At 40.3% G+C, this 27,015-nt stretch overlaps 1 protein-coding gene across 4 annotated transcripts in view; it reads left to right on the top strand.

Moving 5' to 3' along the window:
• SHANK2 (SH3 and multiple ankyrin repeat domains 2) overlaps positions 1-27,015 on the top strand; it is a 359,601-nt gene that overhangs the window by 58,507 nt on the left and 274,079 nt on the right. For all 4 annotated transcript variants that reach the window (XM_057408748.1, XM_057408747.1, XM_057408746.1 and 1 more), the window contains 3 exons: positions 205-321; positions 5,776-5,853; positions 26,123-26,189. In XM_057408748.1, the coding sequence (XP_057264731.1) occupies positions 205-321; positions 5,776-5,853; positions 26,123-26,189 (262 nt within the window). The remainder of the gene's footprint in view (positions 1-204; positions 322-5,775; positions 5,854-26,122; positions 26,190-27,015) is intronic.

The raw sequence follows: 27,015 nt of genomic DNA, 5'->3' as shown, positions 1-27,015 counted from the left end.
GTGCGCAGACTTGCTGGAACTGAAGCGAACACATTGGTGTTTAGGGGCAGGTATGCGTATCTGGGTGTTAATCCTCCCATTTAGTGCAGTGGTGGTTCTAAAAGTTAGACCCTAAGTAAAATAGCATCTTTTCTGCTAGAAGTCTTTACCTGGAGTGCTTGCCTAGATTGCACAGTAACCAAAACACTGGTGTATCTCTTTCAGGCTTGCCGATATGGACATGTCCAACATCTGGAGCACCTCCTCTTCTACGGTGCCGATATGTGTGCGCAGAATGCCTCAGGAAACACAGCGCTGCACATCTGTGCCCTGTACAACCAGGTGAGCTGGTTCATACTTCCTCTGCCAGTGCCACAGAGTCCTACAATCTTGCTTCAGGTACATAAAGGTCCCTGGCAGGAGCTGAGGGGTTCCCTCTGCATGGTTAAGTGGGGGGATGTCTTGCTTCAAGGGAAGGGGAGTCCAGTCCCATGGAGATGTGAAACCAGTGCTGCGAGAGAATGACACACAGCCAGGAGGAAAAACAGGTGTAATTGAGATACTAAATCTATTCAGTCTTTAAAATTTGTTTGTTCAGCCTTGAGACAAGAAGGCTCATGGGAGACCTTATCACTACGTTACAATATTTAAAGGGTGGCTGCAAACACCATGGAGATTTCCTTTTCACAAGGAGTCCCATGCAGAAGGCGAGGGCTGATGGGCACAAGTTACTCACAGGGAGACTGTGAGTGGACACAAGGGGAAAACTTCCCAGTGGGTATGATCAGCCACTGGAATAGTCTCCTCAGGGAAGTGGTGGATTCTGGTGGGTCGGACAGGTTGCTGGACTATCTAATCTAGGTCATGCTTTGACAAGAAAGGTTGGACCAGACAATCCTTGAGGTCCCTTCCAGTGTGGGGATCCTGTGATTCTGAATCTTTCATGTGTGCCCACAGAAACAGAGGGTGGTTTAGTTTTCTGTTGAAGAAGCTTACTGGTTTGATGTTAGGTTTTCCTGAGATGTAGTTTCCTTGCTTTTAATGCATTTGGGATAAGTTTCCCATTATTAATGGTCTGTAAAGGCAAGTCACACTGAAGAACAACACAGCTCATTATTTTTCATTTGATTTATACAATATGCAATGTTACATAGTGTTACAGGTTATAGGTTTTAAACAGCGGTGTTAGAAACTAGAAAGAACATCATTAAAACCTACCTTTTAGTGTTTTATTCGCTGATTACAAATAAAGCTACTCATTGTAGGTAGCAAGCGTATACATATTGATTAGAAAATATAATGTCATGTTCTACCAGCTTTTTCTATCCTATCTAAATATTTGTTTCCTACTCAGTATTTATTGCTGTTTTGCTAGAGATTAAATTAGAATGAAATAAGAAATACTTGGAAAATAGTGGGGAAATGTATCTATCTGTAGATGACACAGGTGATAACGGATTCTCTGCTGTTTACAGCTTACGTAGCCATTTACAGATGGTAGAACCATTTGATTTGATGGCATTTCATACTTTCTTTGTGTGGAAGGGATAGAGAGGGAAGAAGTTTTACAGCTTTGTTAAAACACAGCAAATACAATGTACATTGAATCAGGAAAACACAAGTCATGGGATGTGACTGAAACATCTGTTACAGCATCTGCTTCTTCATTAATCACCATCGTAGTTCTTGTCAAAAGCCTTGTGAAGACATATTCCTCAATTAGGTCTAAAATACCCTCAACATTTTTAATAAATAGAATTTGGGGAATAATTTGATATTTTTCAAGACTGCTGACTCACTGTGTGTGTGTCAGAATTGCTGTCAGTTCATAGAATCCAATTGTACAAATCTCGTTAATGCTGATTACTCAGAGTGCACAGCACTACAGGGGAGCAGTGCCACTGTAGAGCTGCTTGCTCACTGGCTGCCACTTCTGTTAAAAAGGAAATCAATTAAAAATACTCACTTTAACCTCATTTACTTTTGCAGAGGCAGAATTGGGAAGCCCGGACCATAAATGCACATAGAAATGTAAAGCCCTGAACTCGCCTCTGTTGTTTTTGTAACCATTTTACTGCAGTGCTTTCATGGCTGTAGTTGTTTACAAGATCACACACTTGTAGGTTACTGCATATGATACATGCAGTATGATTTATCTTTCATGTATGAAGGTATTTTTCATGGAGAGGTGTGTTTACCTCCTGACCTTAGCGGAAAAAAAGATTCTGTAGGAGAGTTGGAGACTCTCATTGAAATTGCATCTAGAAATATGCAAAGAGTTTCACAGTCATTAAGCTTGACTTTGCGACTGGGAGTTTAACATCTCATGACTACACTGTTAGGCTTCTTTTTTTCCTTAATCATAGAATAGTTAGAGCTGGGGAGGACCTTCAGGCTCATCCAGTTCCAACCCCTGCCACGGGCAGGGACACCTTCCACTAGAGCAAGTTGCTCCAAGCCCCTGTGTCCAACCTGGCCTTGAACACTGCCAGGGGGCTGTGAGCCATAACTGTGCTGACCATTTCCAGTGCCCCTTCTATTGAAATCTGTTATTAGCTATTGTGAAAGGAATGGTGTTGGCCTTTTCTGGATGGAGAGGATGTGAACAGTATCCTTTTTACCTCTTGACTCCTGTAGAGGGAGGCATTACCCATTGGATTTTCCCTTCCAGTCTTCCATGTGGAATTTTCTGATGCTGTTTTCCTGAGTGTCAGCTAGATGCTGATCTGAATAAACTCTTGGGTTTTAAACTTATTTCATAGCCCTTCTCTCACTCAGCACAATCTACACAGATCATATGTCTCTGTGTTTTGCAAGTTAAAAAAGCCTGGGATAAAGTGTAACTTTCTTCAGTCGGTGGATTGGATTCTATATGAAAACTGTTGTTGTATTAAATCAGGTAATTAGATCTCAGACAAGAAATTGAATCTCATCTCCTGACAAGCCCACACTGAAGTCTAAAAAGCTATTGCATATTCAGTTTATGTGTGATATGATGAATGAACAATACTAAGCTCTCAATAGCTGAAGTTATTAGGTTGTCAGAGCTAAAAGAGGTGCAAACAGGAGTTATAGCATTCGTAGGCAGCACCTTAATGACAGAGAGCTCTGAAACGTGGAATTTCCATTGAACTGACAAAGGAAAAGTAATCAAAATTGTGTCTGGTGGTGAATTTTTTTGCTTGTTCTCCCTGATTTATTTGCCTTAATACTGGAAGGATGGGGAGGAGACAAAAGGGAGAGAGCTGAGAATGCTTCTGTTTTAAAAAAATAAAAAAGCAAATGCAGAGTTTAACCCAAATAAGTTTTCTTGAAAATCCTTATGTTGAACAACCACTTCTGTCAAAATTCTACTTATCAAAAGCATTGACTAAATAAACCACTGTTACACTGCAGACAGCTTAAAGTTTGTAGAGTTTTTAAATGTGTAACTCTTCTGGTTTTGTAGTGTTCAATGATTTATCCTGATGAGGAAATACATAATTGGTCAATAAGTGCAGTGTGTTTCTTAACATCAGGATTTCTATTGTCAAGTTCTTGATCAGAATTGAGCCTTTTAATGCTGAAGGGCTCTACTAACATTTCCAGTGTGTTTACTAAGCCATACCTGCAGGAATGGTGGAATAGTTGTTAATATGGGAATATAATAGTGTGCAAACCCAGAATCGTTTAGGGCTCCATCAAAAAGCAATTTGTGGAAAAGTAACTCTGAAAATAACTGTATTTTTTTAACCTGGAGGTCTTCCTCTAGATTGCAGCACATTGACTCCTTTTTGTTACAGAACACAGGAAAATAAGAGAAACATTTTGACATTGGACACGTTGTTCTTGGCCATAGAATCATAAATGGTTTGGGTTGGAAAGGACCTTAAGATCATCCACTTCCAACCCCCTGCCATGGGCAGGGGCATCTCATGCTAGACCTTGTCACCCAAGGCTCTGTCCAACCTGCCCTTGAGCACTGCCAGGGATGGAGCATTCACCACTTCTCTGGGCAACCCATTCCAGTGCCTCACCACCCTCACAGTAAAAAACTGCTTCCTTATATCTAACGTGAACTTCCCTTCTTTCAGTTTGAACTCATTACCCCTTGTCCTATCACTGCAGTCCCTAATGAAGAGTCCCTCTCCAGCATCCTTGTAGGCCCCTTTCAGATACTGGAAGCCACTCTGAGGTCTCCACGCAGCCTTCTCTTCTCCAGGCTGAGCAGTCCCAACTTTCTCAGCCTGTCTCTGTATGGGAGGTGCTCCAGCCCTTGATTGTCCTTGTGGCCTCTCCTGGACTTGTTCCAACAGCTCCGTGTCCTTTTTATGCTGAGAACACCAGAACTGCACATGTGTTTTCCTGTGTGCAGAGATACTGAGAACACACCTAATGTGCAGATTTAAAATGCAAGCAAATAAGACTATTCCAATTTTATTTTATTAAAGTTACTATTGATGGGATGATTGTTTAATATATCAACTTGAGTTAATGGTCTGTTCTGTAGTTTCAGTCTGTGGTGCACAATAGGACGTGTGGGAACAGAAGAGTTGGATAACCTCTTCCCCAGATATATTTATGACAACCCTCTGATGGAGGAGACTAAGTGGGATCAAGAATCCAGTGGGATAAATTAGAAAACATAATGAAGAAAATGATTTTCAACCCTATTTTCTTCATATTCACAACTCAGAACCCAGTAAATAAGCTTCATTTCTGTCACTAAAATAGCTGAATTGTGTGATTGTTTTCTCTAGCAGCATATTTACTGTTAAAAATGAAATGTAACACATTGAAATACTGGATTAAGTATAACTCCAACACAATGTGACAAGAAATCTGCAAAGCACAACAGAAGTAACAAATATTTCTGATAAGGAAACAAAACCATTTTGAAACGTGAACTGCTTTGCATAGGGTCCTACGATGAGCATTAAAGATGACTAGTAGGAAATACAGTCTTTATATGAATCATCAGGAATTCCAGTATTCCAAGAACAGAACCGCGGAGGAGTTCTAGCAGATTATGGCCAGTTGTATTTTACAGCAGTGTGGAATCAAAACTTCAGTGATTCACTGTCTTGGTCCAAAAAAGTTGTTTTTAAGGCATTTTGTTTGCAGATTTCCTCAGTTCAGAGGGACTGCAGCCTGCTTTTCTCTTGTAAAGTGGCTGTGTTGAGTTTACGCTGTAACTATTACTGTTTTCAGGGGAAAAGAGAGAGGGTAAGACTGGTCAGTGTGGGGTGTATAGCCAGCATGCATAATTGCAGGTATATAAAAAGACATACAAAACATGAAATCTTTAAAATTAAAGATATGGTGGAAATAAACCTCAAAAATAAGCTCATGCAAGTGGTAAAGCTGCTTTGTTTCATTTTTAGCAGTAGGGGAGGATACAGTTCATCCCAGGTACTGCTGCCCTGTGAACTGTACTGTTCTTCCTACAAAATAGGCAGAGACTGTAAGAGTCAAGCTGCATTTTGAACCAACACATTTCCTGCAAAATCTGATTTGTCACCTATGGAATTTCTACAGGACAGTTTCTTAAACCTTTAGTAAGATCTTTACCTCTCTAATTCCTGTACATGTTTTACACTCACATATTGTTTCTACTGTAACACAGTGCGAAACACCTAAAGCCTTGTCAGTTTTAAACTAGTATTTTAACAGTTTAAGTTCTCAGATTATTTATTCATTTTGCTTACTTCTTACCTAGGAAAATATATACCAAACAGCAATACATCTCATAGCCACAGTGCCACTTCAGTAACCTAAAGACTCTTACTGACAAGTCTACTCTTCTACTGTTTTCAGGAGAGCTGTGCAAGAGTGCTGCTGTTCCGGGGAGCTGACAAGGAGATTAAGAACTATAACAGCCAGTCTCCATTTCAGGTAAGAAAGAAACACCCCTCTGCCACTCAGAAATATTTGGAGGAAAATCTCACATGAAATTGGTTTTGTGGAGAAGTTACACTGCACAAGGCTGCAAACAGCTGTAGAGTAAGATAACTGTCAGTTTGAAAACTTGCCTTTGTTTAATGTCATAATTGGAGGTGGTATTGGAATAACAAAGAATGAGAGAAAACCACATTCCCTTAGCTGGTCTGGTGACACTGTCAATGAGTTTGAGAATTATATGAGCTGCTGATGACAAAACATGAAGTCATTGGTGTCCTGCAGTCCGATGCTTTGTGGTTATCTCCGGTCCCATGTAAGAGACATCCAGGAGTTCACGTAAGAGAGATCCAAGGAGTCACCGGGCAGCTCATCTTTGCTTGGCCCTAGTTGACTTAGCCAGAAAGAAGGTCTTTCTTCCTTGAATGTGAGGCCAGAGAGCTAGGTTAAGTTTCAGGATGGGATTGCTATAATGCACTGTCAGTGGTAAAAGTTGAAGCTGTCATTTCCATCTCCAAAAGAAAAGAAGTGTTTCTTCAGATCAGTCAAAATTTCCTAGATGGTTTTTCACTATTTTCTTAAAGTATTTTTCTGAAAGCTCTGTTAAAATCCAAATGGAAGACAATTGTTTGTCCAAAGGTTGTCAGGTATGGCTGACAACCTTAAGCTGTTATTTCAAAGCAGTCTTAATTAGCCTGGGTTTTGAAGGAACATTCATAATGCAAACTGAAGTGAGAAATAAGGATGAAAGCTGCAATGTTGTAAGAAAAAAGAACAGAAAGAATTCTTTTCAAGTTATGGAAAAAGGTGCTTCTGGAAGAAGGATGGCACAGTGCCACTGAAAGGTCCTGTCCTGGTGTGAAATGTGAGGGGCTATTTCCCAAAATCAAGTAGTCTTTCAATCAAAAGAAATTCTGCTTTACCTTCACTTGTTGTATCTTTCCCATTACTTCCTCAGCCTACATTGGATAATGCTTGTGTAGAATTCAAGGATGCTTTTGCTCTTTTTTCATGCTTTGACAAGTGAAGTAGTTGAAATACTGCCTGTGTCCGTGTGGGAATCTGAGTTGCCTCGTCAAAAGTTTTGTGTAGGAAACGCCTTTGAGTTTCAGGCTTTTAAAACTCAGCCAAATAATTCTATGTCAGTTTAACCATCTCCATATTTTGAATGTTTTCTGAGTGTAAGCTGTGTATCTCAAGCCTGCAAATCTCAGCCAGTTCAGTTTACTTTTGGGACCATTTTCCCAAGACTGGGAAGATGGTGCATTAACCAAGACTGGGTGCATTCCCAAGACTGGGAAGATGGTGCATTAACAGTTTAATTGCAGGCACCATATCTGAAACTGCTGATAGTTTGCCATCTAAATATGTACTCAGCACAAGAGTACATAATGCTTATCACTGCACCTTAGAAGTATGGAGTGGTTAAGAAATGGACTAAGAGGAAACCTTGATTGTTAGAGGGGTGGGTTCTGGCGTCATCTCTTTGCTCTTATTAGTTTATGTCTTTGAGATTAATTTTTATGTTTGTTCTAGTATTTTATGTGGGGGAAGGTAAATGGCAGGTTGAATAGTTTGCATTTGTCTTCCTCTTTGTATTGACTCTTCTTCCTCTTAGAACACAAAAATACAGGGGGGAAAAAGGCAGAGAAGAAAACATTTTAAAGGCTAGAGGTGGTGGTTGTAAGGCTTCAAGACGTGAAGGATGAGTAACCAAAGCCAAATAAAACTAAGGGAGCACAGGAGACAGATGGAATAATTTTAGGGGAAGGGTATAGCTTTGGAAGTGCATTTAGTGACCAGTGAACTATCTCATGGCCCTATGGAATAAGATCCTTTCTGTTACCATTTATTATATGTTACTAAATAATATTATACAATATTATTATATGTTTTATATGTTATTATATATTATATGATCATCCCACTGTGCTGGGCATTGGTGAGGCTGCACCTTGAATCCTGTGTTGAGCTCTGGGCCTCTCATTACAAGAGAGACATTGAGGTGCTGGAGCGGGGCCAGAGAAGGGCAGTGGAGCTGGTGCAGGGCCTGGATCCCAAGTGTGATGGGGAAGGGCTGAGGGACCTGGGGGGTTCAGTTCAGAGAAGAGAAGGCTCAGGGGGAACCTGATGGCTGCCTACAACTGCCTGACAGGAGGATGGAGCCAGGAGGGGCTGGGCTCTGCTCCCAAGGAACAAGGGATGGGACAAGAGGAAACGGCCTCAAGCTGCACCAGGGCAGGTTTAGATGGAGCTGAGGAACAATTCCTTCCCCAAAGGGTACTCAGGCATTGGAACAGGCTGCCCAGGGCAGGGCTGCAGTCACCGTCCCTGCAAGTGTTCACACACCGTGGAGATGAGGCCTCAGTGCCGTGGGTTAGTGGTGGCCTTGGCAGTGCCGGGATAATGGTTGGACTTGATGATCTTGAAGGTCTTTTCCAACTTGGTTGATTCTGTGATTCTGTGGTGTCTTACTTTGAGGGGTAGGGAATGTAGGAAGAATTCTAATTTCTGTGGCTGGAGTCAGTAGAGAAAACCCTGATGCCAGCACTGCAATAAAGCAGCATTAGAATTAATTCTTGGCCATCTGTTGCTGACCCAGTCGATCAAACACCACAATTGGAGCTGTTATAAAATTATGCAGAATCCCCTTGAGTTAATAGGATTTTACATGCTAAAAATGTTTACTCATGTAATCAGTAGCAAGGAACATCGAAGCATCTCAGATGTACATAATGAGACTGGTTGTAGCTGCAGCATCTATTCCTTTGAGTAACCTCCATTATGTTCCTTTCTCAGAACTCTAAAAGGGTGATTCTTTTGAATTGCTGCTGAGAAAACTGCTGATATGAAAACTGTGCTGTTCTGTAAAACAAAAGCACCCAGACATGGAGAAATTTGTGTGTTGCTTTCAAGGCCTGCCAAAGCTTTATTTATTTGGATGAAAATGAGCAGCATGAGTTTGTATCTAGCATTAGCTTCAATGAATGTAGTGTAATTTTACCACCAGAGAGGATGTGACTGTGTTCACTTCTTACCAAATCACAGTGCTTATTAAAACAAGCATGGATTTATTGGATCATATGTCTAGCAGAGTAAGTGTTGAAATGGTCTAGCCAGGTGTCAAGGCCATGAAAAAGCTTGACTGTATTTCTTAATGAAGCCCTTAGAATCATAGAATAGTTAGGGTTGGAAAGGACCTTAATGTCATCCAGTTCCAACCCCCCTGCCATGGGCAGGGGCACCTCACACCAAACCATGTCACCCAAGGCTCTGTCCAACCTGGCCTTGAACACCACCAGGGATGGAGCATTCACAACTTCCCTGGGCAACCCATTCCAGTGCCTCACCACCCTTACAGTAAGGAACTTCTTCCTTATATCCAATCTAAACTTCCCCTGTTTAAGTTTGAACCCGTTACCCCTTGTCCTATCACTACAGTCCCTAATGAAGAGTCCCTCCCCAGCATCCCTATAGCCCCCATTCAGATACTGGAAGGCTGCTTTGAGGTTTACTTTTGCATTTATTAGGTACCTTTGAAGGAATGTGTTTCATCCTGACTGATTACTGGGGTCCATTAAGTTAGTAGTCAGTGTTGAGTATGGTTGATGTCACCCATAGCTGAAAGTCTGTCCGTGACTGGCAACTGCGATAGGCTGTGCTGATAGTCTGTACCCTGCAATCACAGAATATGGGTCAGCAGGAATTTCACAGAATCATAGAATCACAGAATGGTTTGGATTGGAAGTGATCTTAAAGCTCATCTAGTTCCAGCCCCCTGCCATAAGCAGCGATACCTTCCACTAGACCAGGTTTGCTCAAGTTGTCTAACATGACCTTGAACACTGCCGAGGATGGAGCATTTCTCTATATGTCTTTTTGTGGGGTCTCCCCCCCATTTAATAAGTATTAATGCTTGTATGGATGTGGGGTCAATCTCCTCTCTCTGTCCTCCCTGTGGATGTTTCAGGTGGATTGGGGCAATTCCTGCATCGCTGTGACCAAGTGAAGAAATTGTGTATACTGTGTGTTTTAGTTAAAGAATGACCAGCAATGAGAGGTAAAATGAAACCTGTGCCACATCATTATATTCTGTTGCCAGTTCTGTTTATCCATCATTCTCTTATCTGTCCCGTCCTGGCTGGGTAACCTAAGTACCTTACACACTAATTATTCTGTACTAACAGATGGAAAAAAACCATTGGTATTACAGATCTTCAAGTGCTACCTAATAATAAACTCTTATATACATGGGGCTTGACCATTTTTCCTTTGAAGTAACTAAAATGGAAGCAGGGATGTGCATTCCTTCAAAGGAGTGAAGTTGGATGTGCCCTCAGCCGTGCCTGTTGTGAGTACTGCTTGTGCCTCCACAGCAATTCATTTATACCTTATGATAGAACTTGCCAAAACATGATGTTTGCCACCAACACACAGTACATAATTTAGTTCTCATACACTGGCTTACAAATGCTGAAATGTAACTTCTGTTCCAGCTATAGGTTAACTTTAACCTTTCCAGTTGTTTTAGGGTTTATTTTGCCTTTATAGTTTCTATTTTATTAGTAAAACACAAAATACCCTTTCAGAAAAATAGGATATCCATGGATATCCTATCAACATCCATAGTTTTACATACATTACATGTGTTCCTAAATTAATTTCTTGCTTATATGGCAAATAATAATCCAGTAGCTTGGAAATCTCAGTTTTGCAGTGTTTGCAAGCTGTTGATATTCTGTTGTGTAAGTGAAAATGAACCTTGTTTATCATGTTTTTCCTTTTTCTTTCAGTAGCAGAAGCTCTATGAGTAATTCATGTGATTTCATATGGACTATACAGCACTTTCAAGCTTAGAGCTCATAGCGCTAGTAATTTGTCAGTGTTTTTAAAGCAGATGGTCAAATATACAGAAGAATGATTTCAAGGTGGCATTTAGTGACACCTTTTAATGGCAGAGTTGTACCTGAGAATGATTTCTCTTAGGTGTACCTTAGTATTGATCATTGCTGTCCCAGACCAGTGCAGGCTCTCGTTGTGCTGATGTTACATAGATGGCAGGAGGAGCATCAGTCTACAAGCTCCACTGCAGGTAGAACTGTTCCTTTCAGTGTGTTGGGTGTACAGCTATTTTCAACTGCTCGTATTATTGCCAGGTTTGAGTCATTTGAAATGAATTTTTTCCATGCCTGGTGTCAGGCAGCATTGTTCAGAAAAACAAAATGATTCAGCTGTTTCGGTGGATGGGTGAGGGAAAACATGTGTTGTTTTGCTCATACTGAGAAACTCTGTTGACCCACCTCTCCCTGTCCCATCTCCCCTGTTGTGTTGATTTGTTTTCTTTAATTGCCCTGTATGTTGTTGCTGATCTCCATCTTAATATTATGATTGTGTAAACTGGTTTGCAGTCTGACTCAAATAGAGGAGCTCCAAAGCCAGAGTGCATGTTTGGGTGCTAAGCTGGCTGGGGGAATAGAATCAGGCACAACTGGGCATGGGGAAGTGAAGGTGGTGGGACAGCACAAGACTGGCTGGGAACCTGTAAGAGCTGGAAGAGTGAATGGAGCAAGACCCTTGGTTGGGGGTTTGAACTAGATGGTCTTTAAGGTCCCTTCCGACCCAAACCATTCTGTGATTCTGAGATGGATGAGAGTCTTGCGGACATTTTTAATCATCAAGGGCAGAAGACAAAGGAAATGAGATTAGAGGGAGAATAGGGACTAACTGTAGGAGAAGGGAGGCTTGCTTGGGTAGTGATGCTGGGGAGGAAGCCTCAGACTGGGGAGATGAAGCTGAGTGGCCAGGGAGGACGGGGCTTTCACAAGGTGGACATGCACACAGTGCTCCCAGCCCTGCTAGTGGGCTGAAAAATCAATTTTATTATGCAGCACATCACTAGAATGGCTTCTCAAACCTCAATTTTGATTTAGGTTATTATAATTCTTAATTTCTGTCTTTTTTGATGAAATTTACAGGCAAAGGACAAGAAGTTATTCTCAGGTATTGTTTTTGCCTCTGACTTTTGAAAGGGATTTTAAAGGAATTAGGATTTTTAAAACTAAAAATCTCTGGGTGGTGCCACAAAAAGGCACCTTTATAAATACTTAGCAAATATAAATAGTTTTCTCTCTTGGTGTTAGAATGTGTAGCTGTCAATGGATCAGGTGAATTACACAAGGACAAGTATTTATTTTCACCCTTATTCCTTTCCTGAAGCACCAGGGTGAAGAATGCATTATTGAATATTGGGTATTGCTGGCAAAAAATATAGCTCTCTTCTCATGCTGCATTCTGCCTTTAGTCAGACTTTCAGCTTTTGTCCTGATTTGAGGCAAATAATGGAATTTATTCATACTTGCTTCGGTGGATTTATTTTCTGTGTGTTGAGCAGTTACATTGTGGTTTGTAGTACAGTAATAATAGGTAAAGGCCAATCTGTCATGGAAGTGTATGGTCTAATTCACACTTAGTCATTTGTCATATTTAGATACTGATAGGAAAAGATTTAAGATTTTAATCATGTAAAACCCCCAAAAGTACTAGAATAAATCTAATAATAAATTCTGCAGAATGGCTCTTGAAGATTTGGGCACAGAGGTATTAGTAACAATTGCATTTACGACTTTTAAATCTACACAAGTGACCATCCCAGAACAACCTATGGATTTTACCTTTAAAAATAAGGGACTGTGAATGTTTATATGCAGGACTACTCAACATACACTTGTCTTATAAAGACATAATTAAAATAAACTAAAAAGGAGGAGTCTTATGGTGATATATCCAGGTGCAAACAAGGATTAGTTGTGATATGTTTTCTCATCACTTACCTCGGAGTGCTATTTATACAGAGGAACACATGTTCTCCTTTGAGAAGCAGGTGTATTTATGCTTTTGTGATGCTGATACGGTATCTGTCAGGGTATTAAGGGTAATGCTGGCAAGTGAACGTATTCCTGAGAATAGTAGGGATACAGGATGTTGTTCCAAGTAATGCTTCCAATGGGAAAGTGCTTGATAGCAAGTTAGAGGTGACCTCAAGTGTCAGCAGGTTTCCTGCTGTTGTCAGGTTTGAAGTATTGACAAACCATGAGGCAGATGATCCTCCTGACTGGCACATGAAGTGCAATATCCAAGGGCCGCTATTTGATTCATGATCCAGCTGGTGACAGGAAGATAAAGCTGAAGTAATATTTCTGCTGAAAACATGAAACAGCAAAAATGCTTCTTCCTCAACTGTTTCTGAAGATACTACAGCTAATTTTGAAGGTAGACCTCAGCCCAAGGGGCTTTCATTAATACTCTCGCTTGGCTTAATAAGGGCTGGGTATGACAAGAGAACAGGAGCACAAAAATACATATGGATAGAGAATGGGTTTGAAATGCAATCACCTTGATGCAGAGGTGGTTTGCATAGCGCTGGCTGATCACTCCCCTTTGTTGTAACCCCTGTCGTTTTCCAGAAGAGAAGACAAATGGAAGTGATACAGGGAAACGAAAAGAAATGAGATGATCTGATTGTCTTTTATTGAGAAAGGCAAAATATTGCCACGCTTGGAGAGGCTAAAAATACTGCAGAATGTGTCTTTTAAAAAAAGCTGTTGTTGCTGCACAGTTGTTCTGTGACTGTAAACTTATGGAGGAGTCTCCATGAGGCTATCTTTTGTATTGAGCTCCATGAAAATGATCCCAGACCTTTTTTCCCCCACTTCTTTGTGCTATTTCTCCCCACCCAGGTAGGGGTTTCCTGCTGAAATGGCTCAGGTGTTCCCACATGCATCAGGATTTCCCTGGGAAAATCAGTGTTTCGGAGGTAGCTAGGAGCCAGTCTGTTTTTCCACCAACTTCCAAAAGCTTGGAAGCAACTGAAGCTAGGTTATAATATGGTGACATGGTTTAGTATGAGGTGTCCGTGCCCATGGCAGGGGGGTTGGAACTGGATGATCTTAAGGTCCTTTCCAACCCTAACTATTCTATCATTCTATGAAAGGGGATGAATTCAGCAAACTGCATTGTAAAGCTCAGCACCAGTTGTTGCCTCAAAGAAAGAAAGGCTCATGTATGATGCAGACACAGTTAGTTGGCATGGGTGAAGTTGCAAGAGGCAGTGGAGATTTGTATGATCTTAATTATATATATATTAATATATATAATTATATAAAACTGTGTTTTTTTTGCGGTATTAATGCCATTTAGTTTCTATAATGTGTTACCTTATTACATTTTGTATGCTGCTGTTCTGTGTATGTAATTGCTTTAGTGACACTGATTGAATTAGTCAATACTTAATGAACCAAAAATAGCAGGGGAATAGAAATCCACCTTTTGTGCTGAGGCTGTTTCTACCATGATGACCAGGATGCCCAGTGGTGTCCTGCTGTTCTCTGGTGGTCCTCTGTCTGCTTGGATCTGAAGGGATTGTCACAACTTCAGACTAGGTATAAGGAGGAATTTTTTTATGGTGAGGGTGGTGAAGCACTGGAGAAAGTTTCCCAGAGAGGTGGCAGATGCCCCATCTCTGGAATCATTCAAGGCCAGGTTGATCTGGGCTCTGAGCAACTTGGTTAAGTGGAAGATGTCCCTGCTCACTGCAGAGACCTTTAAAGGTACCTTCCAACCCAAACCATTCTATGGCTCTATGAACTTAACAATTACACTTCTGGGAAACAGTGATATTTTTGTGTCCATGCAGTGCTGAGCACAACCTGTGAGTGGGACTAGTGGATGCTCATGCCTGCGAGTATGGATTAATGATCATAGCGATGGTTGGGTGATGTTGTGGCTCTTGGTTTTGCACATCTATACAGACCATTCAGTGTTAATTTCTGGTGGTATCTGAGTACTTGTTGCTCATAAAAATGGAGGATCTTTGCCTCTAGGACAGACTTAACATCATCTTGTGTTGCCATTTGGAGAGAACATTCATGACAAGCATTTGACATATGCTGCCGTCCTATGTCCATCAGAGCATGTTACTGGTGTTAACTTCTACCAGACTCCTGTTTCCAAAGGTTTTATTATAGTTAACCCATGGAATTTGGAGTGAATCCACCAAATGTGTCGGGTAAAATAATCATAGTATTCTATTAACCCAATGCATTTTTACCCTAAGGGCTTTCAGAAAGCATTTTCAGCCATTCTGGTTGGCAGCTTAAGCAACACTGTATTAAGTGTTTGCAGAATTGAATCCCATAAACAGGTTTCACTGCGAAATAGTGGGCAGGATCCTGCTGCCTGCTGTGAGTAGGAAGACATTTCGCTGTAAGTGTTTGAGGAAGAAGCTGCTCATGTAGCACATTTTGGTTTTTCCATGAGGTGAAAGGTTTTACCCTAGAGCAGCGCTGACCCCTAGACCCTCGAGCTGAGTTTTCTGTATAGCCTGACATGTGCTGTAATGTCAAGGAAAACAAAACCTTAGCAGGTAGCACACACTTTCTAAAGGAGTTCAGCTGAAGAAGGCTGCATTTCATGGCGTTTTGATTTAGCAGATTATGGGGGGTGGTGGTGAAGAGAAAATTAAGTCAATTTTATTACTGGCTCTGTCTTAGCTGCTTTCATCTGATGCTGCAACCTGGCTTTAGCTGCTTTCAGTAAATACTCCTTAGCGATTGCTGCTTGCCCATGTAGCAGTAATAAGGATTATGTAATAACTGGCTTCTGATGGCTCTTCCCAGCTTGAGCTAGATTTTCCCCTGGAATAAGTCTGTAATTGTAAATGTGTGTGTATCACACTGATGGCTTTTTCTTCTTCATTTCAATTATTAAAACACAGATGTAGAAAGGCGCGTCTTACTGGAGACTGACTTGCGAAGGTGGTGTTTTAGCAGAGAGGCAGAAAGAAGATGGAATCTTTTCTCTATTTTTGAAACAGATTTAACATTAAATTCCCCAATGCATGCAGTGACCGTCAAGGAGGCTTAATACAGTCTGTACAAAGTAACCTAAAAATCTGCATCGTTTCTCATCTAACGATACAGGAGGAAGTAAAAAAAGGCCACGAAGCTGCAGAGTTGTCCCTGGCATGTTCCTTTTTTGCTCTCTGCCATGTTTTGTGGTCACTTTAAGGGACTACCCCTGTGTTCAGTTCTACACTTCCTGGCAAGCTGGTTCTTGCATAACAATGGTTAAGTTTGCATGTGAGAGTGAGAGAGTGAGGTGGTTTAGAACCGATTTGCTCACATGTTGTGAAGAAAAGGCTTACAGTTTTTTATCTTGGTGTCCATGCTGGCTTAGTTTAATCTGAGGGTATTCAGTCATGGCTTATTGATGAATAGGAGTAGTTAACTTTTAAGAACGCAGTTGTGTATGTTCGTGAAAGGCCAGTGTAAAATAAAATACAGGTTCTCGCTTTTAAAATCATAATGAGGTTACTGCAGAATGAACAGGGCTGCCTAGAGGCATTTTTATGTGTCAGTCCTGTGTAGAGTCCTGCAAAGACAGCACTGCAGGACATGAAGAGACTAAAAGGAGGTCATTCCCTTTGATAGCCTTCTCTTAATTTTGACTTGAATTCGCAAAGTTAGTCAGCCCTGGCACTGTTTCATGGCTACTGAGCATATTTCAAAGACCCATAGGGACTGTAAAGCCTCTTGCAAGCAAAACCAGCATTTTAGCAGTAAAAATGTGCCAGCACTGTTACGTTCACAGTATACTTCTTTGATAATGCTCTGCTAAATTCACATCATCTATTTGGATGAACATTGTTGCATATTTGCTTATTTTTAAAATACTATTTGCTCAAAAAGGGAAATTCCTTGTTCTTTTGAAGTGCTTGAAATTCTGTTTGATTGCACTGGGGTGGAAGCCTGTACTCACACTTTGGATTGTTTCCAAGCCATGCTACCCAATCTTTCTGTATAATGTCTCCTACTGGATATGATTACTTGTAATTAACATTGCCTGATTTTAGTAGCATGCTATTCTTTAAAGTTACAAAATTGCACTCTTCCCTGCAACAGATAACTTGGATTATATAAAGTCTTTGACACCTAATAGGTAATTTGCTATAGCTGAAAACAGGATGCTTTCTCTTCTGAGTGGAAACTTCTGGAGGCAAAAACTGGGAGGTCAGTTGTCATTTTTTTTTTCCCCTGTTCCTTGAGCAGGGTGTGGGGCATTGATGCATTCCCTTCAGCATCCACTGCTGCAGAAGTCTTGGTCAATGTCTCAGCTGGGCAATGGCATCTTTGCACCCATTATAGGATACTTTCCATGAGGCTTAGACTCCAAAGGTCTGAAAAATGCTTTAGATCTTATATGCAGCAATGCTAGAAGTTTAACACCTGGTCTTTGATTAGTATCAAAATGTAGCCAGGGGATGAGCACGAGGTGGTTCTCACCAGGGAAGTTGCTGACACTGCTTGGAGGACTTACATAAGGGACTGCACCGGCGCGGTGGGGTTGCCTACGTGCTGCGCTCTGCCAAGCAGGAATACTTTGACCTTAATACTGAGGCGAAGCGCTGGTGGCGAGCCTTTGTTTAAACAGTGCTAAAATGATCAAGGGAATGATGAAGAGCCTCAAAGAAATATTGGCCCTTTCCCATAATTTATATTTTCAGATGCTAAAACTAGTTGTTGAGCAAATGTAAGGTATCTATTTTAAGATACTGCATGTCAATATCTGACTACAGATGGCTCCATGAATCATAGTTAGAAGAAGGAAAATGTTAGACACTAAGATATTGTTGCTAAGAGATTTTTGTACACAGTATGCTAACATGTGCTGGCAAATTTGGGAACAGTAGCAGCAGCATGCTTTTTGGAGAAAAAAATCTCAGTGGTGAAGAAACTGTCTTCAAAGGACTATTTAAAGGATAGTAACATTATTGTGCTTTGTTGTATCAAGAACTGATGAAGATGAACTTGTCTTTCAAGCAGATAACATACAGAAAACATCCAAAAGGTAAAGCTAATCCTGCTCGCTGATGGAATTAGAAAGTGGAGAATAGAGAGAAAAAGGAAAAAAAGACTTTGGGGATTAAATTAAGCAAGTTTCAAGAAGATTAATGATGATGGTTGCTGATATTTTGCCATCTACTGGACATCAGATATATTAATATACAGAGTTAGTACCTTTCAAAATGCGGAATGTTAAGCTTGTGTTACATTATCTAATTAAAATTGCTAAGAATTATTTTCTGTCCAGGAAAAGAGCATGTCCGAAAATGCTGAGTAGGATTTTTTACTTTAGTTTTTGATAGCATTACTCTAGAATCATTTAGGAGAATTTACAACGTCTTATTGTCAGGGTAGAAGATGTGGGTTATCTGTGCACTTTGTACAAACCTTTACTGAGCATCATTTAAAGGAAAGATATTTAAATGTTACTGCTTTTCTTTATTCTGTGTCTGTCTTGTTCCTCTTATTTCAGTGAGTTTTACTGAAACTTGAAGTAAAGCTTCAAAGGGATAAAATGAATTGGTAAAATGAATTTTATGAACTAAAACCTCAGTTCTGGTAAATTTTCAACAAAAAATATTATATGAACAAAATACAACCCTACTATAAACTTCCCAAAATAGTAACTTGCTTTGGATAGATTACTAATAGTTGTATTAGATCTCAGTTTTAAAACGGATTACTTTTAAGTAAGTTTTGGAGTGTAAATGTGTGTCTCCATAATGTAAAGCATATGTATCTTCTTGAGGTCATGTCTCATGTCATCCTTATTATATGTATTCAGGAATGCTCTTAGAAAAAGAGAGTGGATTAGTGATATTAATAGTGTATTAATCAAGCATTTGGTTTTATTTTAGAATGAGGTGAACGAAGAAGCTTCCGCTGGTTTTCTTTGCAGTGTTGTAGCCTCCAAGTCAAAAATCAGCTGTAATAAATCTAACTATAAAATGTGGAATGATGCTTTGCCTTTTGATTTTGGAAAGTAAAATACAGAGTTCATGAATATTCAGCATTTCTATTTGAGATGATATGGCTATTGTAGCTGGATGGAATTTTCCAACTAGTTGAGAAGAAAACCCCATTTTGTTGTATGTATTGAATTCTTAATGTCTCCCCTAACTGTGAAGGTACCTGAAGTCTATGTTGTGATTTGAGCTCTGAACAGTGCTTGCCAAGTTGTCATATTTTGCCAAGGTATTACAAGAGGATGTATTTCCAAAGCAAACTGAGCTCTAGATATGTTCTTTAATTTCTTGAGTAAGTAAACACACCTTCATGTACCGGCTCTCTGAAATCATGTACAAAGCCAATAGTGTTTGATGGATACATTTTTCTCCCACACCTATGGAAAAGAGATTTGGAATGCAGATTGCTTCTTGCTTTTCCAAACCGAACTCCATCTGTACCACTGAAGAGAGCTTTAACATGTACATGCTGCTTGTGTATGAGAGCAACTAATGGAAACTGATATAAGATCCCTTTTTCGGAGGCTGCAGAATGTGCTGTATGATTTTTTTGTCGCTATTTATCAGGGATGGTACCTCATGGTGCTGTGTGAGAGACGAGTCTGTGCTCTTGACAACCTAAGTTTGACTTTGTAATGTCCTTGTGGATGACCACTGCATACCTGATGGTACCCTGGGACAGACTTCAAGGTGGCTTTAGACTCCTTTACCTCTTTGTTTTATTAGGAAGAGCTTTTCTTTACAGAGTACGCAGTAGAAATACGTTGAAGTTGAATTACTGTGCCTTTTCATTGCCTCACGTTGAGCATCGTTAGATTTTCATATCGGATCAGAGAGGTGCCTGTCTCTGAAGGTTGTGATGATAACGGAATGGTTTAGAGATTGCCTTGCTGATTATCACCTCTTGATATGTCAGCTATTGGGTGAATTGTTGATATGATTTTTGTCTGGAAAATGATGCTTATTATAGATAACATTTCTTATCTTTTTAATAGTAAGAAAACATCCTGATTATGACATGTGGAAGAGCTTTTCTGGCAGCCTTTTGATGAAGAAAGTGATCCCAGCCATTCCGTCTAAATTCACTTGTGTTAATTCCTTACGAGTGTCTGGTGATTGTGAATCCTGTTATGTAATGGCGTGAATGGTGTTTCTTGTTATAATAATAGAGTTCTCAGTGTTAAAATAGATAATTTATTATTTCAGAAGTCTGTGAGTAAAGTGGAAGGCAGTTTCTGGAGCGTCTTATGGTTGCAGTCTCATTTACAGGGTTGTTTCACACTGTCCTTCCAGTGTCACCTGAAGATGGGAGCATGTAGGGTACCTGTCCTCAGAGTATCCCCTGTATCCATTTGCATTTCTGCTCCTTGGCTGAAACTAAACAAAATCAAGACTGAAGCTGCATTTTGTCCTGGAATAGAGCTATCTCCTTTAATGTATAGTGCCATACCTGTGCTATACAGGTATCTGCAATTCCAGATATCACTGCAGTTCCAAGCTTTCCGGAAAGACAGTAATATAGTGTGCACTGCTGGTTAGCAGAGACAGTGGAAGGGTGAAACGTCAGCCCTGAAGAAAAGAATAATGTAATGTACTTCCATCAGGAAAGTGAGATTGTGTGGAAGAGAAGGGGGAGAAAAAGCAGGTGAGGGGTGCTGCCTGCCTTACCATGAACTGCTGCTTGTGAACTGCAGCTACAGCTGTGCAGCCCAAGCAGCTTCCTCCGCTCTCCATTTAGGCAGAGCATTCTAAAGCTTTATGTCTTGTCTGGTCTAAGATTTAAGCATGTGCAGAAGGAACCTCAGCAGCCTAGAGTGAGAGAGAGACAGAAATGAACTAAGAGATACTCTCCTCACTCCCATGTAGAAAGTTTGTCCAAGATCATTGGCTGGATTTAAGAGAGGATAACTTCAATTTCTCTTCTTTTCTATACCGTTTCTCATAGCAGTTTGTTCCAAAGAGCGATAATGTAATTTGGTTTTGGTGCTTGTCTTTCAGGGACTAACCTATAAAGCTCTAAAATTGTGTTTGCTAACAGGCTACAAAGATCTTGCTCTAATTTAATAGAACTTCTACCTGTGTTACATTTCAAGAGCGGAAAAAATCAATTGTGAAAGGTTAGTGACAGGTAAAGTGTATATATAATTTCCAATTTCCCGAAAGGAACAAAGCACTGCATTAATCACAATCACAAAATCTAACTACTTGAATGTAAGTAATTGATATAATGAGAACTGCATTTATGAGGCTGAACAGAGACGTTGGTGACTCAGTGCTGCTACTTACGTCTGGTCCAGACTCTGAAAACGTTAAACTCTGTCTCACTAAAGGCAGAGTGAGACTGTAACTGGACATCTGTCAGGTTGCACTGTTTATACAAAGTACTCTTATTTGTCATTATTTAAACTAAATTTCTTTGGGGAACAAGAATCAGGAAAGCAGAACTAACCAGATGGGTCAAATATTTAATTTCTGAATTGACTTCTGAGAGCCAGCTTAAAAACTGCCTGTATCCAGATGGAACGTTTCCGACTGTAAATATCAGAAGACCAGAGGGTGGGAATAATGCTGTGCCAGAAGAAATCCCCTCCTTGAGGTGGCTCACCAGTTAGGAGGGTTTCATTCCTCATCCAGTGCCCTGTTCTGGCCAAGTCATGGGGTGCCCCGTCTGCTGCTGGCTCCCCCCAGTCTCAGGGTCACAGCTGCTTCATTCATTCAGGTTTCTACTTCACTGAGCTGTCACTTAGTTACAAACCATAGCAACTAGCCAAGTGTCAGTTAAACTCCTTCCCTTCCTTGCTCAGTTGGTGGCAGAGCATCTGGCATTGCCCTGTGTGGCGAAGAGTAAAGCACTGTATCTGGTTGCATTGTTTGAAAGGAGCATCTGTCTGTGAGTCAGCGAGACCGTGAGCTGAGGGTAAAAGCTTTGCTTCTGCTGAGGCAGAGCAAAGATCCATACAAACACTCAGTTTCTGGTCACACTCTGTGTTAGGTACCCTGGCAGTGGCAGCCACTGCTCCACTGCCTTTCCAGAGTTGTTAACCCTGTGGCTTCATGTTGACAGCCCTCAGTGTGTCACAGCTGTGACCTGTGCCAGTGACTCCATTAGCTTTTTGTTATGATGGCATTATGAAGCCAGCATATTATGGAAATAGGTAATACCACCAATCTACATGGGTTTACTCTACTTCCTTTTATGTTGTATGAGTAACCTTCTGGTAAGATACATCTTCCTGCTTAGCTTTACTTTCTCCTCACTTCCCTGTTGTTAGCATATGTACTTACTCAGACCAGTCATGTATGTTATCAAATCTAATTTGAATATGATTAGGTGCCCGTGTTAACACCCTTAGTGGGGTCAGTTAAACTTGGAGGGAGCTAATAAATGATTCTCTTTGGTTACTCTCATTCATCTAAAACCACCTCTAATGATGATTATAAACAAAAGAGAGTTTCTGCTTTCTGGACTGTGCAGTAGAAACATGGCAGAGATCCCAACCAAATGGCAGCACAGCAGAGAGAGATCCTGCTTGAAGTCTGTAGGCGCTGTGCGGGAACTACTTAGTCCTGCTTTTCAGCTGGACTCTGATTGACACCGTGCTGGGACGCTGCAGGTGCTGTCTGATTCTGGAGCTGATGCAAAGTTAAATACATGCTACAGAAATAGAGACAAAAACCTCAGGTTTGAGTGGAAGTTGTAGATGAGTGATTTATTGTTACAATTTTTTTAGGGAGATCCATAAACAGAATTTATCAGATTTACAGAATAAGGTGGCATGCAGATTTTTGATGTACGATAAGTGTCTTTGTGGCAAAAGGATGAAATGAAAGGCCATTTGTTGCAGAAATGAAACTACCTGGATTACAGTAAGGCTGCTGGATAGGCAGGTTTTAAAAGCTGCAATTTTTGAAGGCTCAGCATAACGGAATCTGTAAGTAGCTGGGAGTTGCAAAGTGCTACCTCCAGCCTTTCATGGCAGTATTTCACGTCTGCAGACATGCATGGGATGCGTTTGCATGACTGGAATCCAGTTCCTTCTGGAACTGAAAAAAACCTTTGAGTGTAGCTTTGCTGGCTGTGCTGCTTTTCACTGCTAAGAAGAGATGTGTTGTGATTGGGGAAAAAACCCCAACAAAACCTTCTTTCCTGCCATAACCCCTCAGTCAGAAATCTAGCACTTGACTACAAAACATCCTAAGAAGCAAAATACGGCTATTTAAAACCATATAAATTATGAAGTGTGTAGAGAATCAAACTAGTATTTTCTGCAAAGTTTCTGTGTTAGAATGTGAGTTTTTTTCCTAAAGTACAAAGAATTTTAGTGCAAATATAGAGCTTCAGTTTGGTTCTGCTTTAGTTTTCATCTTAGCTTAGGGGAGACGGAGTCTTTGCACCACCTGAATTTGGGTCAAGCCCTGGATCTTGTGAAGCCCATTCCCTTGTCCTAATGTGTTCACGCTTATGGTTTCATTTGGCCACTTTATATCTCTGGTTCAGGACACATTTTGCTGGGAAATGTTTGTGGTCTCTGTGCTTTGTGCTTTGCAACTATAAAAACTGAATGAGGATAATTTTGTGTCTTTCTGATTTTTCTCTGCCTTCACTTTCTCCCACACTCTTTACCCATCAAATTCAAGTGAAGTACATTGACGTTGTGCCAAGAAATATTTGTACTTTTTAATTTTTCCTTGCCTTCTTTAGATCTTAGCATATTTTTCCTTCCTTTTTGCTGTTAGAATTTTACATGCTGTTTTTAGCCGATTGAAGTAAATGAAATGGAGAGAAATGGTAACCTTGAGCTGCTGAATTGAATGCTTGAATCAGAAGCAAGTACAGGAACAATTCCCTGTCAAGCTGTCTCTTAGTTATCTGGCAATATCTTTTTTTTTTTCAAGTAATAGAATGTGTTTGTTACTTAAACAGCATGTTTGTACTTAAAATCTACTCTATATCAAAGATTCTTTTGAGTAACGTAGCTGCTGTCTAGCAAGCTGCTTGTCACCGATGAGTTCCCTGTTTGAGTTTTCTGTGCTAATTAGAGGTAATGTTGAAGGGAGGTATTACTGCTTGCTTATACTGTAGAGAAAACCCCTGATCTACACACAAAAAAAAGCTGGAGAGGGACTTTTGCTAAGAGCATGTAGTGCCAGGACAAAAGGGAAGGGCTTTAAACTGACAGAGGGGAGATTGAGCAACCTGCTCTAGTGGAAGGTGTCCCTGCCCATGGCAGGGGTTGCAACTGGATGAGCTTTAAGGTCCCTTCCAGTCCAGACTACTCTGTAATTCTGTGAAGTGTTGCTTTTATGAACCTGAACCAAGCCAGGCTGCAGAATGTGAAATTAGAGAATATTTCTACAGCTCTGGATTACTTTCATAGCACCATTTGCCAGGACACCAGGGGCTGTACAGAGCAGACTAGAGGCCAGAGTCTGATACATTATCCATTCTGAGAAGAAGCTTCTTTCAGGAGTCATTCCTGGAATAAGATTATTTTACGAGTGGTTAGAATAGTAATTCTCAGTTGGACAATTGCCTGTGTTGGAGACGAGGCCGATCTGCCCCTGTCTCTTGACCTCCCTGATCTTTGCAGATATTAGTGCATGCAGAAATCTTATGACGTATTTGAGAAGAAAAACTGATTTCTTCAACCATAGTCTAAAAGCAGAAGTGGGATTAAGTTTTGAACCAGTGTTATGGATACATCATAATGCATTTTGCTCCCAAGAACCCAACACTACTGATAAGTACCTAGAACAGTGCATTTCTTTACTGTTAATACTGTAATGAGAAAATGATGACATGATTTTCACTAGTAAGTATGGTGATATTATATCCAGGTTAATGATTTTAAGGATTAAAGTGATTATACTGCCCATGTTCATGGCTGCCTACTGGGGCTTATTTTAAAACACAAGTGTACATGTATTGAGTACAACTGCTAGGTGCTACAGAGACCTGGAACAGAATGTCTCCCATGACATAGATAAATTTGAAATGAAAAGAAAACATAATTACTTTATTTAGCTGTTACATTGGATAGAAACTTTTAATGAAACACAAAAGAATTTGCCAAGAGAAGAAAGACAGAACCTGAAAAGCAAATAAAATAAAATGGATTTGGGGCATAGTTATACAATAGTCAAGGTTTTCTGTCTGTGGCTTGTTGCTTGGGTAAAGTCTTCATTTTCAAAGATTTACAAGTTTGTTTTGCTTGCTGTTAAATACAATTGTCCATTCAGTTTCCTGTGGTGAGTGCAGGAACAAGATCTTATGTGTGTTACATTAATAGATGCTACTCATACTAACTGTACTTCATAAGACCTTTAGTGTTCCTTTGAATGATTCGCCATCCCTGAGGTGTGTGGAGTGGTACGAAGCTGCACGGAATCTTTTTGTCATCAGCTCAGACTGAGTTTTCATTCATGTCTCATGACTGTCGTTAGCCCTATATCTAGGAGAGTCCTTAAACAAGACTTTTGAGTCTTTTTTGGGCCTGCACCTTGTGCATGCAGAAGCTTCTTTGAGAAAGGTGAGCCCAGTTTATCCCTTTTAGCTCCTTCAGGAAAGCCACAGTGCCGTTAGGGGAGCAGTATCTGTCAGAATATAAAGCTGCAAAATTGAGCCAGAAAAGGCAATTGCTCAATATTCAGGGAAAAAATAGAAGAAGGGAGGAGATGGTGATGGCACAACTCTATCACTTTCCTCATATCCAGCAGAGGTGTTTCTCTTTTTAAGCGCACTGAGAGGAGAATTCAGAATAGATATTGCACATCTGTGTTCAACAACCAGGAAAGAAATGAAAAAGTGTTATTTTAGAACTATATTTATTAAAACATTGTAAATTCTTTACATGCGCATAAACTGTCCCAGTTTCTATTTTTAAGTATTTTTTGGTGACTTAGTACCTGAACGCTTATAGTTCTTGGTACTTCTTCCCTGGCTATCCTGCATACATTGCATTGTAGCTCCTGCTTTCGTTGTGCGGGTAAGTAGTGAGGCAGGAGCAATTAAAGGGAAATACCACCTTGGATGTGTGCTGCTCCTGTGGCATTCTCCACACATCTGTAGAGTTCCTGCAGCTTTGGGGATGGTGTGTTTAATGTTCACTGCTGCTTTTGAGTGCTACAACATGAAAAGCTGCAGCTCCTCCATCAGTCTCCTGAGACCTCCTCAATCACCTTATCTGGGAGACTGGCAGTGCTGCTTACAGAGATATTGAGAGAGCATCTCAATGTTGTTTCAGAAATGTATTGCCTTGCAGAATAGAAGTAAGAAACAGTTACTCTGCTTTGTGAAGTGAAAATGTATTTGTATGATGTTTGTCAGGATTGTAACACATGTTTTCCTACTTAATAAGTTTATAACAATATATTAATTGTAACTATTTTCCAATCCTTTAGGTGGCTATAATAGCGGGAAACTTTGAGCTTGCTGAATATATCAAGAATCACAGGGAAGCTGATATCGGTAAGCAAAATATTTACAGACACTGAACATAAATTATACATGTTTAAAGCAGGTTTTTGCAAAGATGTTAAATCTGGTCCGATGGGAGATGTGACTGCAGGGCTGATGACAGTATCATTTCAAGGAGATTTTAAAAGTAACTTCTCTATATGACATGATGGGGGGAAAACCTGAAATGTTATCAAAACATGCTCTGGAAATGGAAATCAACAGCAGAGTGGTAGATGCTTTGTAAGTATAAATTAGTTTGGAACAGATTAAGTACACATCCTCACACCTGGAAGAGCCAAATTGGTTCCTGCAGGCTGTTTTGTCATCAGCTTAAAGCAGCTTTCAATATGAATAATTGGTCAGAAGCAGAAGATAAAGATTATTCTCATCTATGAAATGAAAATCTATATCAGAAGCTGTCTATCCATATCCATAAACCCATTTCCTCTCACTGAGTGTATGGCACTGGATGAAGGCTAGTTACAGGTGTTAAGGGCCCTTGACAGAAAACCTTAAGGCTTTTTAAAGATCTTTTTACATAAATAGTTTTGCCATTAAAATAAAAAAGTTTGATAAAAGTGATTTCCAATATCGTTTAATTACACTGATTTAAAATGCTTCAGTCCAAATTAATTAAAGTTCCACAGAAACATCTTGAAGTTGGAGGAAAAAAGACATTCCTTTTGAAACAGGAGGGGCTCTATAGTCATCTGCACTGATTTAACTCAGAGATGCAAATCTGTGACTTGATAGTGTTTAATTTCTGTGGAAAACTAGGCCAGCTCACATCAAACTTAAGACCGGGCAAGAATTGCTCTGGACTAAGGCATCCTTT

Source organism: Pezoporus wallicus, unplaced genomic scaffold (assembly GCF_028554395.1).
Source record: "Pezoporus wallicus isolate ANWC-B61680 ecotype Strahan unplaced genomic scaffold, APGP_CSIRO_Pwel_v1 contig_6382, whole genome shotgun sequence".
In the NCBI taxonomy this organism is placed as follows: Eukaryota; Metazoa; Chordata; class Aves; order Psittaciformes; family Psittacidae; genus Pezoporus; species Pezoporus wallicus.
The sequence above is the reverse complement of the archived record's forward strand: the minus strand, read 5'-3'. Positions and strand labels throughout refer to the sequence as shown.